Raw genomic sequence first — 17,220 nt, forward strand, 5'->3', positions numbered from 1 at the left:
ATTCCCTTCCTACTCCTTCCCCTGGGCGTTGATTCCCACACAATTCGCCGGCGAAAACGACAGTTCGCTGTGCGATGAGTAACAAGACTAGATTCTTCACAGTCTTTGACACTGCTGACACTCCCGAACGATTCAATCCTTTTCTAAGGACGTTGTGGGACTGAAACACCATTGAACGTGATCGCATCCATTTGGAGTATAACGTGACCATAATTTTTTTTCTTGCGTACAGGGTGGATTCACTAGGGTTCAAAACCCTTTGATGAAATTTGAACGCGATCAGAAGTAGCAAAGGGTGCTTATGCTTTCTCAGCCCTCCTCTTTCGCGCCCTCTTATGACGTGATTATGGGGGATTCGACATTGACACAACTGTGAACAAAATTACAAAGAATCCCTCTGAGACCCCCAGTTCGGTAACAAACTCGGTGTCATCCGCGCTCCTTTGTTGGATACTTTAGAAGTGTCCCTGTACGGAAACAGACGTTCACTGATTCCTAGGTACTGGCGTACAGACATCCATTCGACACCTCTTAGATTTTGCATGCATCAGTAGCATCTTCAGCGACGTGGCGCCACATAGCTGAGATGTGTCGAAATGGTTGTGTGTCACACTGGCGCCTAGGCATCAGTGAATGGCAGTCTCTGTACAGAAAATTTTAAAGTGCCCAGTAAAGACTCGCGAGTGGCATCAAGAGCGTTGCCAGACTGTGGGGGCGGGGGGGGGGGGGGGGGGTACGCGTCTTAGAGGGATCGATTTTGTGCGTCAGTTCTCACCCTCCCGTCACCAATCCTAGCTCACAGTCGTTATGATATTTAACCCTAATCTTCGATTCTTTTTAATGCAGTTGTGTTTCATAACTCCACACAGGTCAGTCTCCCCTACCTCAACAATACAGACTCAACCAGCCAGACACGTGTCACAATTAGAATCAAAGCTACCGTCTGCCAATAATTCCTTCCTACGCAACAAATTCCACTGATGCTCTCCTATACCTGGCCTTAGACTCTCAATTACAGGGTGACAATTATTGAACTATATGAAAAGAACAGCAAATTAGTGACAAACTGCAGCATGCGCACACTTTATTCAACATGTAAACGTCATTACAGATATTCGGATTTAGGTTATGACATGTTCGATATGCCCGCCATCATTGGCGATGATGTGGCACAGACGAATAGCTAAATTCTGCATGACCCGTCGAAGTGTCGGAACATCGATGCTGTCGATGACCTCCTGAACGGCGTTTTTCAGCTCAGCAATGGTTTTGGGGTTATTGCTTTACACCTTGTCTTTAATATACTCCCACAAAAAGGAGTCGCATGTGTTCAGATCTGGAGACTACGGCGGCCAATCGAGGCCCATGCCAGTAGCCGCTAGGTACCCCAGAGTCAGAAAGCGGTCCCCAACGTGCTCCTCCAGGACATCAAACACTCTCCTGCTACGATGGGGTTGAGCTCCGTCTTGCACGAACTACACCTTGTCGCAGTCAGGGTCACTTTGAATAATGGGGATGAAATCACCTTCCAAAACCTTCACGTACCGTTCGGTAGTCATCGTGCCATCAAGGAATATAGGACCGATTATTCCGTGACTGGACACTGCACACCACACAGTCACTCGTTGAAGGTGAAGAAACTTATCGACAGCGAAATGCGGTTTCACAGTCTCCCAAATGCACCATATTTGCTTATTGACGAACCCATCCAAATGAAAGTAGGCTTCGTCACTAAACCAAACAACAATGCGGATACTAACTCCCATGATGCCCCGCTGCCAGTCGTGCAGTTTGAACGTCCTAACACAAACCATTCAAAGGGAATGGTGATTTTATTTCATATAGTTCAGTAATTGTCAGCCTGTAGTTTTATTAAAGGCTACACTCTACTACAGGGTGAAAATTTTACTCTCGGAGCAGTTTTTGTTCTTGAACCAGTTAGATCTACTCATCTACCAACTACTCAGCTAAATGTTGCGAGAGCAGCCAACAGAGAAATTTGACAATTAAGAACATTGATGACGTTGCCATCTGTTTCGTGTCTTCGCGGTAGCAACACAGACGTCCGTTAGATGATGTTCACTGCGGCAGGTACATTAGACCAATAAAAGCTGAGTACAACTTGCTTCTCATGGTTGCAGCTATGAATATTCGTGTCACAGCCTCTCCAGATGATCCGTTGTGCGCAATGTTTTCCCCACAGACCAGGGCTCTCAGCAGCAGAAAGTTAGCAAGCACATCATTATGACAGAGCCACGAGGGTAGGGGAAATTGATCTGCCGGCAGAGAGATGGCTTTCATACTAACTAAATTTGCTTATACTCATGATAATTACATTTTGAGCAATTTTCTACATCAAGTTTCTACTCCATCTGCAGAATAATTTCTTGTGTATGACTTTTTTATCCTTTTTTTTTTTTTTACATTCCGTTCACTATCAGGAGCCGCTTGGTTTTTCGTGCACAAAGTAAGTTAAAATCGCGCGGGTTCAATCTTCCTTTTGTGCGTGGTGCCTGTCACGTATTATGCATGCAAGTTCAGTTCGTTGTTATGCCGTCTTAGTAAATTTAACAGTCATTACACACGACTGTGTAGGGCTTAGTAAACTGCAACATATGGTACGCGTGTGAAAGAGGAAACACTCGGATGAAGAAACGGAACGCAGAGCCATGATGATAGTATTGACATGAGCGGTGAGATTCTGCGAACGCAAATTATAGGAGGGGACTCTTGAAGTGAGCAAAGTGGGGAGGGGACCAGTAAATTTGACAAAAAAAGTAGATGCCTTCATATATATGGTTCAGATCACCGAAGTTAAGCGCTGTCGGGCTGGGCTAGCACTTGGATCAGGTCTGCCAAGCGCTCTGTTGGCAAGCGGGGTGCACTCAGCCCTTGTGAGGCAAACTGAGGAGCTACTCGATTGAGAATTAGCGGCTCCGGTCTCGGAAACTGACATACGGCTGGGAGAGCGGTGTGCTGGCCACATGCCCCTCCATATCCGCATCCAGTGACGCCTATGAGCTGAGGATGACACGGCGGCCAGTCAGTACCGTTGGGCCTTCATGGCCTGTTCGGGAGGAGTTTTTTCATATATATATTGTGATCTGTGGGAAAGAGGTGGTTAAAATTTTGTTGTAGAAGGACATGAAACATGTAGAAGCGCAGAGAGGAGCGCCGGAAAGCAAGGGTAGGAGAACGGAAAATGGATTTCTACGAATCTAACTTACGACAGGTGGCAGAAATTTTTGGATGTTTTTACTACAGAAATAGAAAAGGTATAAATTTGTTAATACCATGGCATTAGCATAAATGATTCAGTGGACTGCAGGTACTAATTTTGGAAAATCAACAGTGTAAATAAATATGGAGTGGAAATGGGGCCAAGCCTTGCGATGGAACTGGAACTGTTAACAGTGACGTAAGAACGATGGTTAATTAGTAAGGTTCCTACTAGTCAGACACAGAGGACGGACAAAGTTCAGCAAATGAAACTGAAGGATAGTGGGGAAGAATACATTTTGTTTTAGGCAACAGTGAATATGGTCGGCTAGAGTAGATTCAGGAACTCTATTAAATATAACCGCATCCTGATGACACCATTGGCAGAGGATGAAACGGCGGTCGGTCTGTTCCGTTTGCTCGTCTAGGCCAGAAAGCGGAACTTCACATTAAATATAAAATTCTTCATACGGTAACGGCAGTAGTTCGTCTCGCGAGGGTATTTTTTATGTCAGAAGAATTTTTCATGCATTCTATAGTTCAAGGTTCTGACCTGGACACAGGATGTTTTGTTTAAAAAGTGACCTTATTCTTATAGGGAGATGGAACTGGGCAAAACTAGGAAATAAGTCCTATAAGCATATGTGCGGAAACGAAACTTGTTGAAATATGAGCCATCTGTCTGATGGCACTGTAGAAGATGTTCATATGGTTGCCATCACTTTTTACGTACTCGTATCTTTCAACACTCTTCCTCAAATAATCACAAAATTATGTTAACACACCTGGCTGCCTTCAGATTTGCTGAGATGTGTGGGACACACACTCGACAACGTGTAGACGTTGTCTATGGATTTGGCCTGTACCAACGATTTTAAACGTCGCCATAGCCAAAATTTCAAAGGTTTAAAGTCAGGTAAAAGTGGAGATCATGCTACAGGACATTCTCACCAATACATCGCTCATTAAATGTTTAGCTTGGCTAACGTTGTACGAGGCGCAGAAAACTGGATAGAACCCTGTCGTACATAACCAGTCTACTGTATTTCCGCAAGGATAATTATTCGCGCAAAAACTGTAGTTAGACAGCGCCTGATAACGTGTACGGCAAAGTGTACTACTGTACGAATACGTTACCCACCGTTCATACTTCATTGAACCTGATGTCTTGGTTCAACGATCGTTCAGGAATACGCAACTGCCTATGCGTTGTTATCGTGGTAATTTATTACTCCAGTATGTGTGGCATCCACCTTATGCCTAATTAAATTGTGTATATTTAGCGCTTAGTACCAACCTTACAGATTGGATGATGCAGGAAACAATTTTAACTTCACCACAGAAAATAGAATGTGTACACAGCCAAATATAATCAATAGGGGCGAGCAATAATCGTCATCATTTGGTTCTGAAGTTGTAAGTAATCGCAACAAGTAGTCGCGAAATATTTTCCGCAGCAAAATTACGTTTATAAGTGAAATTATTTTTTAATTCACTAACCACATTTCGTTGCAGATGGCAAGGTAAATAATAGTAGTAGTATAGTGGGGTTTGTAGCGCAATCTATCAAATTGATATGCAAATTAATTAAATTGATCAATTAATCACACACACACACCCCTGCACACCGCCGCCCCTGACCGCGCCCAACCCCGCCCCCAGATGACGTCACGTGTTTTTCTCAGCTGCACATGTGCCTCAGCCTCTTCATACCCCCCCTCCCTCACCATCATCGCTCCCCCCAACCTACCCTATTGGTGGGAATTTCGAATTTTGGCGGGAAGTTCGAATTTTGGCGGGAATTTCGTTGTCCCGGGACTGTGCTGAAGAGGATGGACATATATCTTTATTTAAACAGTCTTTATTTAAAGAATTTGATGCAGTGCCTCCATCCAATGTGTTCACCATGGGGTCTGGAGTCCAACTGACCTAGTATACAGCACTGCCACCAGAGGGCACTGTCGGCCCTCACATGATATAATACAATATGGCGCTCTGGAGGGGAAAAATGGTGGGAAAAGTACTCAGTCTGTTCTGGGCTGCCAGCCGGAGTGGCCGTGCGGATCTAGGCGCTACAGTCTGGAACCGACTGACCGCTACAATCACAGGTTCGAATCCTGCCTCTGGCATGGATGTGTGTGATGTCCTTAGATTAGTTAGGTTTAATTAGTTCTAAGTTCTAGGCGACTGATGACCTCAGAAGTTAAGTTGCATAGTGCTCAGAGCCGTTTTTTTGTTCTGGGCTGCTGGAGAGAGGAAGGAGTGTCCTTTATTTACTTTTGGAACAGTTTATTTAGGGCCGTATTTCACGTTGTTTATTTATTACATTGATATAAAACACTCGCCCTGATGTTCTTGGGGTCACAATATAGAGCTTACAGGCCTGGAAATTACTCATATATCACCGAAATAATGCAGTACACTGATGTACACACACGAAAACAACTCGTAAATTACTGAAATAACGCATTGCACAGCCTACAGACATATTCACAAAACAATGCAGTACACTAACGTGCAGAAACGTTCACTACACACAAAATTATCAATATAATGCATGTGTAACGCTGGCCAAACACGTTCAAAATGCTTAAACAGCCAAAATAATGCAGTGCACAATAAAGGTATTGGTAACCACGTTATAGACTTTATAAGGTGCCCAGGCATGCGACTATGAGAAAATTGTAGGTCTTCCTTGGTTAAGCAGCATGGCATTACCAGGCTGGAGGCTACAATATCCAACTACAGAATGGATCATGTGTTCGAGCCTGTGCACGAGTATTTGTTTACTTTTATTAGACATCAATAAACAGTATTTACGTTGTGCTCCACTTCACTCTGTCTCACTTTCTTCCATGTGGCGGCAATTCACAGATAACATACGGAATAACTGTTGTGTTTAATAATGTTCTACAGTTTTTGTACTGGGGTAATAAGAATACCCAAAAATTTACAGGTGTACAAGTAAGTCTTCCAGATACTCCAGACAGAGAAAAGTTTATCAGCTATGTTCTGTCTGCATACAGTTTTAATTATCTAACTATAAACTATGTGGACATTTTTAACTATGACTCCAATTAAGACAATATAAGTATTATACAAAAGAGTTATGTTAAAGCAGGAGAAACTTATTTTTCTCAGTCTAGAACACTGTTCTCCACAATACCGGCCGATATAAAAATTGCAGAATTGGGATTGGTTGACACAAACAACGTCATTCCACAACTCCTAAGAAACAGAGTAAATGTATCACACAGACTTCAACCATTTCCCATTGAATAAATTACATCTTTAAGTACAGTTAATGTGTTATGTGCACGAAAAAGGAACTGGAAATGAAAGACATCAAACTGAAGGAAAGAAAACTAGAGTATACAGAGAAAACAATTGCCATAAAGGAAGAATATAAGCTGCAAATGGAAAAGGAAGAGGTTATTGCGGATGTGCAGGCGAGGTTTACATACGGCTTCAAAGACAGTGTATGGAAAAATCTATCTATGAAGGGGGAATACAAAATATTGGCATTTGCAGTAAACAGCAATGGAAATTGGTCACGTGTTGGAGTACTGACAGAAATCAGTGGAATCGAGAACATTTACTTTATTAAGGGATACATGGAAAATGTGTTTATTAAGCTTTGTTCCCATTTGGATCGGCTTAGAAAGGATGGTTATATTCTATGTAAGTGTGGCGAGCTGGATGTTGTCCACCTAGCAACAGAACTGCCATTTCCTCAGATTAAAACTAATGGAATAACTACATTTAATGGACACTCGTTTGCAAAAGTTGTAAATTTTAAGTTCTATACAGGAACCCCACAAGAATGTAGAGCAGAAGAATTGTCAACATACACACAGGAAGACGTGGAATGCTTTAACAGTGTCGTCATTGAGGAGATGCGAGGAAAAACTAAAATCCCTGAATGCTCTCGCCTGGAAGAGCTGCAGGAAGGAACTGAGCTAATAGTTAAAACCATAAAACAAGTATTTTACAGGAAGAAAATTATATATGTATTAGAATTTGAGAATGTACCTTCTCTGTATTTGTCAAATTACTGGTTGAAGAAAGAAATAGATTATTTAGATGTGGATTTAAGTTATAAGTTAAAAATTAAATTGGGCATTATTAAAACTACACCTAACAAAAATAAAGAAAGAGTTGTTTTCTGTGTGTAAATGTATATGCAAAAGTTAATCATTATTTTGTATGAGATTATATAACTGTCTTATCTGCTAACCTAGCCAAAACCCTAAGACACTTCCTATATACAACGATTTATGTGCATTTATCTTAGGTGTGGAAGTGTGTGGTTGGATGACCTTGAGAAGTATTTGAAACTAGGTAGTTGAAAGTGTAGCGACCCCCTTTTCGCACCTATATGAGTGTTTCTGCACTGCATTATTTTGGCTGTTTAAGCATTGTGAGCCTGTTTGGAGAGCGTTATACATGCATTATATGGATAATTTTATGCATAGTGAACGTGTCTGCACATCAGTGTACTGCGTTATTTTTTGAACGTCTGTAGGCTGTGCAGTGCGTTATTTCGGTATTTTACAAGTTGTCTTTGTGTCTGTACATAATTGTACTGCATTATTTCGGTGATTTACGAGTAGTTTCCAGGTCTGTAAACTGTGTATTATGACCCCAAGCACATCAGGGCGAGTGTTTTGTACCAACATAATAAATAAACTACGTGAAATATGTCCCTAAACAAACTGTTCCAAAAATAAATAAAGAATACTCCTTCCTCTCTCCAGCAGCCCAGAACAGACTGAGTCCTTTTCCCGCCACTTTTCCCCTCAAGACCGCCATCTTGGATTATGTCACGGGTGGGACAATGGCGTCCTCTGGTGGCAGTGCTGTATACTAGGTCAGTGGGACTCTGGACCCCATGGTGAACACACCGGATGGAGGCACTGCCTCAATTTGTCTAAATAAAAGTATACGTCCATCCTATCCAGCACAGTCCTGATTCCCGCCAATATGGTAGGTGTGGGGGAGGGGGGAGGGGGATGAGGAGGCTGGTGCACACGTGCAGCTTAGAAAAACACATGATGTCATCTGGGGGCGGGGGTGGGCGTGGTCAGGGCGAGGGTAGACGGGAGTGGGTTGGGGTGGGAACGATTAACTCATCAATTTAACTAATTTGCATATCAATTTGATATCAAAATTGTGCTACAAACCCCACAAAAAAATGGTTCAAATGGCTCTGAGCACTATGGGACTTAACATCTATGGTCATCAGTCCCCTAGAACTTAGAACTACTTAAACCTAACTAACCTAAGGACATCACACAACACCCAGTCATCACGAGGCAGAGAAAATCCCTGACCCCGCCGGGAATTGAACCTGGGAACCCCGGCGTCGGAAGCGAGAATGCTACTGCACGACCACGAGCTGCGGACACAAACCCCACATACTACTACTAATAATAATGGAAAATATGTCCTACAGAGATTAACATTGGCAATAATAAGGTAGTTGTCGCAATAGACTTAAAATTTATTTAGTCCTGCAATTCATTTTTCAACAGTTATTATTTAAAATGTGTTTACATTTTACAGACTTGAATAAAATACTCTCAAATGATGACAGAATTTTGCTGAAAGATGTTTGGGTAAAAAAATGAATATTTCTGTTTGCATACTAAGTAGACCTCAGTTCTCATAATGAGTGATGAACTTGGACAGCAAGGCAGCTTAGACCTCAGAGTTCTGAATATTTTCAGCATAAGTAAAATATCTCATGCCCCGAAAGTTACTTGTTTCTGGAAATAGGCTGATTCATCCTTTCTTCTAGTTTGGATTAACAGCGTTTAATAAGCGTATAATACAATTTATTTTAACCCTTTGTTTACCAGAAATAAAATCTTTATAAAAATTATTTTTTCTTAACAAAGGTCATATCAAGTGAATGTTAAATTAGCACCAGCACAGATACTTTAAGAAAAGTGTGTGTGTTATAGCACTTTTGTTGTATGTTGTTTCAGCGAAACTGCTGGTAAAGCACGAGTTGTTCACTTCTTGCTGCAGTCTGCAAAACAGTTCTCAGTATTCCAGAATGAGATTTTCACTCTGCAGCGGAATGTGCGCTGATATGAAACTTCCTGGCAGATTAAAACTGTGTGCCGGACCGAGACTCGAACTCGGGACCTTTGCCTTTCGTAGGCAAGTGCTCTACCAACTGAGCTACCCAACCACTACTCACGCTCCCTCCTCACAGCTGTACTTCTGCCAGTACCTCGTCTCCTACCTTCCAAACTTTACAGAAGCTCTCCTGCGAAAAGCACTTGCCCGCGAAAGGCAAAGGTCCCGAGTTCGAGTCTCGGTCCGGCACACAGTTTTAATTTGCCAGGAAGTTTCATTTCTCAGTATGACACCTGAGGAGTCCAGCATCACATGTTTCGTAGATCCACTTGGTACGATGGGCGTGTCTCGTTGTGCTACAGAATGGTTAATTTCCAAATGTTCCCTTTGCAGGCGTATTACTGTTTCATGTCATTTATCAGTTTAGTTTCTGTAACGCATGCTCTATAGGAGATAATGCCTAAAGCTCATTTGCTCCTGTTGTTGCCAAAAACATGTACGGCTCTAATGGCCTACAATGACAGAAACTCTAAACTCCTTCAAAGCCATTCTGTCTTCTGCACTAATTTCTCAGAGATTATGTCAACACTGACAATAGCCACATTTACGACATGCCACATTACATGGTGCCATCACATCTGTTTGATTATCACTGTCGGTGTTTACTGACTTCTCAACACACGGTAATCCAGTAGCTGAGAGGGCATGTCACTGATCAAGTGAGCAGCATGCAGATTCCACAAATCTAATTCTGAGAGGAAGAGATGATTCCACCGTTTCTAGACAGTGGCTACAGTCTGAAACACAAATGATAGTCTTGTTTATGTAAATCGAAGGTGGAGGGGAGAGAAAGGAAAGGGAAAGAACTAATGATATCAGCTTCATTGGGACTTTTTGCGTAATCAGCGGCGACGAGCGAAAATGTCTAGCAGACTTGAACTCGAACCCGGGATCTCCTGCTTACGAGGCAATTGCGTTAACGACCGCGCCACCCGTACACAGCGCGGACTACGGCACGTTCCCCAGGCGACTCACATTCCCATCTCGCACCACCTATGCGTAGCCTCCGTCCATGTCCTGCATGTTCGCTAATTTTAGATTCCCGTTGGAGGTCTAACGTAAATGTGTATCTGCGCTAAAGGTTGTGGATTCATTGCCCATTGAGGCGAATCAGTTTTATGAACACGTTGTGTCTGTCCTTTTGGAAGCGCAAAAGAAACTGGTATAGGCATGCTCATTCAAATGCAGAGATATGTAAACAGGCAGTATACGGCGCTGTGGTCGGCAACACCTACATAAGACAACAAGTGTCTGGTGCAGTTGTTAGATCGGTTACTGCTGCTACAGTAGCAGCTTATCAAGATTTAAGTGTGTCCGAACGTGGTGTTATAGTCGATGGGACACAGCATCTCCGAGGTGAATCCATGGAACCTGCATGTCAGCAGGGGACTGTTCAAGCTGGTGGAGTCTCTGTAATTGTGTGGGGCGTGTGCAGCTGGATTGATATGGGACCCCTGGTACGTCTAGATACGACTCTGACGGTTGCGCGTACGTAAGCATCCTGTCTGATCACCTGTATCCATTCATGTCCATTGTGCATTCCGACGGACTTCTGGAATTCCAGAGGGACATTACGTCACCTCACACGTCCAGAATTGCTACAGAGTGGCTTCAGGAACACTTTTCTGAATTTAAACACTTCGCTGGTTACCAGATCCCCCGGCCATAAACTTTATTCAGCATCTATGGGATGCCTTGCAACGTGCTGTTCAGAAGAGACCTCCACCCCAGTACTCTTACGAATTTATGGACGCTCTCGGGAGCCCTATACAATATTAGGCAGGTGTAACAGTTTCTTTGGCTCTTCAGTGTGTATTCACGCGATCATATAACTGATTCGCCTGGATGGGCAATTAACCACACCCTTCAGCGTGGATGCACATCTACGTTCGACCTCCAGTGGGAATCTAAAATTAGCGAGCCTAGAGGATATAGACGGGGGCTGTGGATAGGTGGTGTTAGTTGGGTATCTGAAACAGCAAGGGAGCGGTCAAGATAGTCCGCGCATTTGCAGTTAACGCTGTGTCCAGGTGGTGCAGTGGTTAACGCTACCGCCTAGTAAACAGGAGATCCCGAGTTCGAGTCCATGTCCGGCACACATTTTCACTAGTCAACGTTGATTCTGCATAAAGTCCCGATCCAGCTGCTATCATTAGTTAATTTCCTTTCCTTTCTCCCCACTCCAGCTCCAATTTACGTGATATGTATCACAGCTGGAGATTTCGCGTGGTGGCTATTTTTTCGGACATGTCCCAAAGGACAGACACCACGTATTCACATAACTATCTTTATAGCAGTGGAGCCCATAAGAAACCTAAGCTACAGCTTTTATTTCTAAGCCATTAAAGACAGGATATGTGTCCTATTGCACACCGAGTTCTGGAGGTGACCACTAATGCCCAACAGTTGCAAATAAATGTCACGGTTCCGTTCTGGAACCACTGGCATGCTAGGAAGCCGATCTATCAAAGATTGCTGCCCAAAGTAGTCATTGGTAAAAAAAGGTTTAAAAATCCGTACAACGCGGCGTTAAAGGAAGTAAATATAGGTGTTATGAAGGACTGGAGCTAGCATTTGATGTATCAAAAATTTTTTTAAAAAAATGTGAAAGCATAGGGAAATTCCATAAGTGCGCGTATGTAACTTTTTTTAATGTACAGCGATGAACTGTGTTATGTGGCTGGCTTGCAGGTGTGGATCCTGTACTTCTTGGAGTGCCCGTACCACACGCAGCACGTGAAGCACAACGACGTGTTCAACTGGACGGCGACGTACCGGCGCGACAGCGACATCGTGGCGCCGTACGAGCGCTGGGCCTACTACGACGACCGCGTGCGCCAGAAACCGCAGGCCGACTTCAACTACGCCGCCAACAAGACCAAGAAGGTCGCTTGGTTCGTCTCCAACTGTGGGGCTCGCAACAAGAGGCTGCAGTACGCGCACGAGCTGCAGAAGCACATCCAGGTCGACATCTACGGCGCGTGCGGGACCAAGAAGTGCCCGCGCTCCAATGCCAACAAATGTCTCGAAATGCTCGACAGGGACTACAAATTCTACTTGGCATTCGAGAACTCGAACTGTAAAGACTACATTACGGAAAAGTTCTACGTCAATGGACTTATGTAAGTTACTGTTAGAAACATTCAATTATTTTTTATTTCTCTGCCTTTATGAAGTTAAAGCCCTGTCTAGTGACAGAGACATGAAAGTTTAACTTAATATGGGTATTGGGGCAGATTATATACACAAGAAACTGACATGCCAAAGTACTCATTAGAGTACTGGCTACTAATGTATCGGAAAACGGGTCCCCAGCCTCTATAGACTCTTTAAATTATGTCATTTCCCTCTTTTGCCTCTAACTGTTCTGATTGTGCTATTGCAATTTCGGCTTATGTGGCATTGTCACGCATTGACGCCACCTAATGGCATACTTCAGGCATTACCTCTCACCACGTACAAAGCAGTGGACGATGGCCTTCACTTAACGACCGGTAGCAGCGGCGTTCGTGTAGAGTTGTCAGTGCTAACAGACAAGCAACATTGCGTGAAATAACCGCTGAAATCAATGTGTAACGTACGACGATCGCATCCGTTAGGACAGCGTCGCGAAATTTGACGTTAATTGGCTATGGCAGCAGACCACTGACGTGAGTGCCTTTGCTAACAGCAAGACATCGCCTGCAGTCCTGGGTTCGTCACCGTATTGCCTATAGTCTAGGCAAGTGGAAAATCGTAGCTTGGTCAGATGAGTCTAGATTTCTGTCTGTAAGAGCTGCTGGTAGGGTTCGAGTGTGGTGCAGACCCCACGAAGTCATGGACCCACGTTGTCAACATAGCACTGTTCAAACTGGCGGTGGCTTCACAGTGGGGTTGTGTTTACGTGGAATGGACTGGGTCCTCTGGATGTTCGCCATTTGCAGCCGTTCATGGACTTAATGTTCACAAGAACAATAGAATTTTTAAGGATGACAATACGCTGTGTCATCAGGCCACAATTGTTTGCGATTGGTTTGAAGAACACTCTTGCATATTCGAGCGAATGGTCTGGCCACCCAAATTGTCTGATATGAATCCGATCGAACATTTATTCGAACATAATCGAGATGTCAGTTCGTGCACAAAATCCTGCACCAGCAACACTTCCGCTATAATGGACGGCTACAGAGGCAACATTTCTGCAGAGGACTTGTTGAGTCCTCGCCACGTGGAGGCTGGTGCGCTACGCTGGCCAGCAGGAGGTCGAGGAGGCACTCCATCACTTTTGTCACCTTAGTATAGTTCACATGTGAGAAATATCGATGTTTAGCTAAATGCAGCAATGTGGACAATAACAGATTGCATTAGGTCTACTCTTGTTCACTGATTACCACCCCTATGGAACACTGCGCCGCTATATCTTCGAAGTTAGAATTCACCTTTCAAGGAGTATTAAAAATTAATTAAAATTATGATAACCTATCATACTGGCGGAATCAATGCAAGCAGTGGATTTCATCTTGAGCAGAAAGTGCTCGGAAACAGTGAATAATATCGCCCATGAGGAATATCGGGCCCTCACAATACTTCGCGCAAGACCAGCCGGCATGGAATTACCGCGGCGTGCTTCGAAAACAATTAACAGGTCTCGTATACGCCATAGCATTTGTGCAGAAAGCCTCCACCGATGGCGAAAGGCCTCTGTGGTAATGAACATCAGACAATCAGACACATTGTAACAAACTGTAGTAGACGAGCTTAATCCGGAAATCTAGAAGGTTTCTTGGGAGTGACAGAGAAACCCTAAATAGACTGAAAATTTAGATATTAATTTCTAGATTTAGTTCTTTAATTCTATTTATTTTGCAAAATCACGTAATTCTTGAATGTTAGTTCCAGTTCAGTTGGAATTGACATATGCTAGACAAATAATGGCACAGTCATGGGTTAAAAATAACAATGTTCTTGTAGGGCTGTGACCTACTTCATGGTAATAGAATCAATGGCTGTTTTCAATGACATAAGTAACATGATACGTAAATTTGTGTTATTTACATGCACGTCGAACTCGTGTAAATAACAATGTAAGGTGACCGTATCCTAGACACGTCCAATGTCATCTCACTTTTTTAGTAACGCACAGACGATCAAAATTCTTTATATGTAGTTGAATATGTAACTTGCCCCTGAATTCCGTGCCCCTTTGATGTAACTGTTTGACAATAAAAGTACCGTTAAGAAAAGGAATTGCTCAGAAACGTATTGCCCTCGTCTGACAGTCACGTGAAAGGCCTATGTTTTGTTGCTCTGTAGTGTTCACGTGCTCAGAGCGTAGAACGTAGGTAGTGTGGATGTCATGGGAGTGCTCGCGAAGAATTGATAAAATTAACATTTGGGATAGAGGGTCGAGAGTCCACGAAAGATGCAAGTATTACGAGTAAAATAATGAAACAAGTACAGAAGCTGTTTCAGTGATCGACGAAGTGTATAACATGATTGTTCGAGTATGTCCAGTCGACACTTGTTTTGTATGTTTATAGTTGGAGCTGAGAAACAAAACGAGAAATTATAATTTACAACTGAAAAACGATTTATTATAGATTCTTTCTTCCTTTTTTTTAAACATCTTCCCACAAAAATTACTGCAACGAAAATTTACGGAAGCATCACCTTGAAAGAAGTGACGCAGTCAACCAGGGTTCGTTGTCGTGATGGAGGTAAAACAAGGCAAATAAATGCTATGCTCAGAAAACCACCATTTCAAGACCAGAAGACAGGTCAAGACACAGTTTAACATAAGGACTAGTGGATTCAGTGCCCAAGAATAGATAGTGCATATCATCGACTCTATCACTAAAATTTCATTTTGCAGTCAGATTAGACCATACAAAAATAAAACCGCTGTGCAAGTAAAAAGTATAAATTACATTTCCAGGGCCATAAAATTTGAGACAATTCGTATACTACAGAATAAACATTCAAAAGTGATACACTTAATTAATTGTGCACGAATTGCAGTAACAACACATCTTAGAACTGCAGTCGTAGTATAACACAGATTAATGTATTATGTTACTCATGTAATTGATAACAGCCACTGACCCTGTTACCGTCAAGACGTACACAGCGTTAAAAGAACGTTGTTGCTTCAAGACTGTTTATATGCCATAAAAGACATTGAGTATTATGTTTGATAATGGCACAGAAGCCAAAGCTGCAACAGCACAATAAAAACAGTTATAACCAAAAGCAGGAAACGACATCATTTAAACAAAGCACTTCTGTTGGTCAAATCAAAGATGATGCCAGACATTACTAATCCCCTGACGAAACACGAGAGGAATGTTCTTCCTCCATTTGGTTATTAATGGGGTAGTCTACAAGAGGTACAAACAGGCACGTGAAAATACAGTCATTCAAAAGCAATTCCCAGTAGTTTCTAATCAAAAAATAGTACAGTTGATTTATTTACCAGCACTTTCAGAATTTCTCCATCTCGTTATTTAAATTTGTTTGTTCGCTTTTACATTGTGGAAGTTAATGATATATGAACATAAAACATGAGAGACGCATTTTTTGCTTAAAGTAAGAGCTGTGTAATATTCTACGACACGATATAACGGATGTTTTTGCTAAACAGGACACTCTGCACGAAACGCTCCATGAGAGAGGATAAGGAGCAAAAAAGGTGATTTGGATTATCATGGTGGCGGTGGTTTGGGGGGGGGGGGGGGGGGCGACATTGACACATGCGAGATTAAAACAGCAAAGGGTCCCTCCAAGACCACCCAGTTCAGCAACACCCTCAGTGTCACCAGCGCTCTTTTGTTGAGCATATTATAAATGTACCTGTTCAGAGACAACTCTTGATGGACTCTTAGGCACCTGCAGGTAAGCTGCGCTGCTGCTGTAGCCCCTGGTAGCGAGCATTTGGCATGAGAGGGGTGTCAAGCGTCTAGGAATCATTCGCAGATTGTCTCTGTACAGGTACATTTTTAAAGTGATCAACGAATGTGAGCAAGTGGCACTGACGGTGTTTTCCCAATCGAGGGGGAGGGGGGGGGGCGGAGGGTGAGTTGTCTTATAGGGACTCTTTGCCATTTTATTCGTGCGCGTCCGTTGCTCCCTTGGATCACTTTCTTATTTCGTCCAGTGGTTTTGAACCGTCTCTAGTTGTTCCACCCTGTACACCAGAGCAAAAACTGCGGTCACATTGCACTCCAAAAATGTGAAGTCACGTTCAGTGGGATTGCTGGCCCAAGATGTTCTTAGCTTAGAGCTGAATCGTCTGGGGGAGGGGGGGGGGGGGGGGGGAGCAGGGTGTCAGCAATGTCAAGGTAGTCAAGAACGTCACTCTGTTGCTTTCGAACTGACTGCGACGACTGTGAGCGGATCATCACCCCGAGTGAAGGGTGGTTTTATTGGCGCCCTTTTTGCCACCCCCTAAAACCTTTTCGGTCAGTTCTGAGCGGTGCTGCCTCTGAAATGTTTTCCTCGGCCTCTCATAAGAAACCGCAAGATTTCAATGCTGGGCTTCGCGGTTCTGACCTCCATCGCAAAGGTGACAACAGAAGAGGTGACGTGTGGGTAAAAGAGGTGTGTGACGATATTCCAATCGTGTGACATGTCCACGGTGGGGTTGGGCAGAATTGTGGAAATTTCCTGCCAATGTGACATCTTTAACGCGCCTTCCACCTCACATACACTTCTGAGCAGTGACCTTTATTTTCCATTTGTCTACACCTTGTCGGTTGAAGTCACAGGGCGCCATGCTTTGCACCATCATAGAGGAAGGTTTCAGGTACCTTTGAGCCAAATTTCACATTTCATTGTCATAATTCTAGACAGTTACGGCTTTTCGAAAAAGTGAGTCAT

The 17,220-nt window shown here is 43.2% G+C and overlaps 1 protein-coding gene across 1 annotated transcript in view; it reads left to right on the forward strand.

The window, feature by feature from the left end:
- LOC124722765 (glycoprotein 3-alpha-L-fucosyltransferase A) overlaps positions 1-17,220 on the forward strand; it is a 184,814-nt gene that overhangs the window by 88,237 nt on the left and 79,357 nt on the right. The window contains exon 3 of the mRNA XM_047247902.1: positions 12,058-12,488. Within this exon, the coding sequence (XP_047103858.1) occupies positions 12,058-12,488 (431 nt within the window). The remainder of the gene's footprint in view (positions 1-12,057; positions 12,489-17,220) is intronic.

This window comes from Schistocerca piceifrons, chromosome X (genome assembly GCF_021461385.2).
Source record: "Schistocerca piceifrons isolate TAMUIC-IGC-003096 chromosome X, iqSchPice1.1, whole genome shotgun sequence".
Lineage (NCBI taxonomy): Eukaryota > Metazoa > Arthropoda > Insecta > Orthoptera > Acrididae > Schistocerca > Schistocerca piceifrons.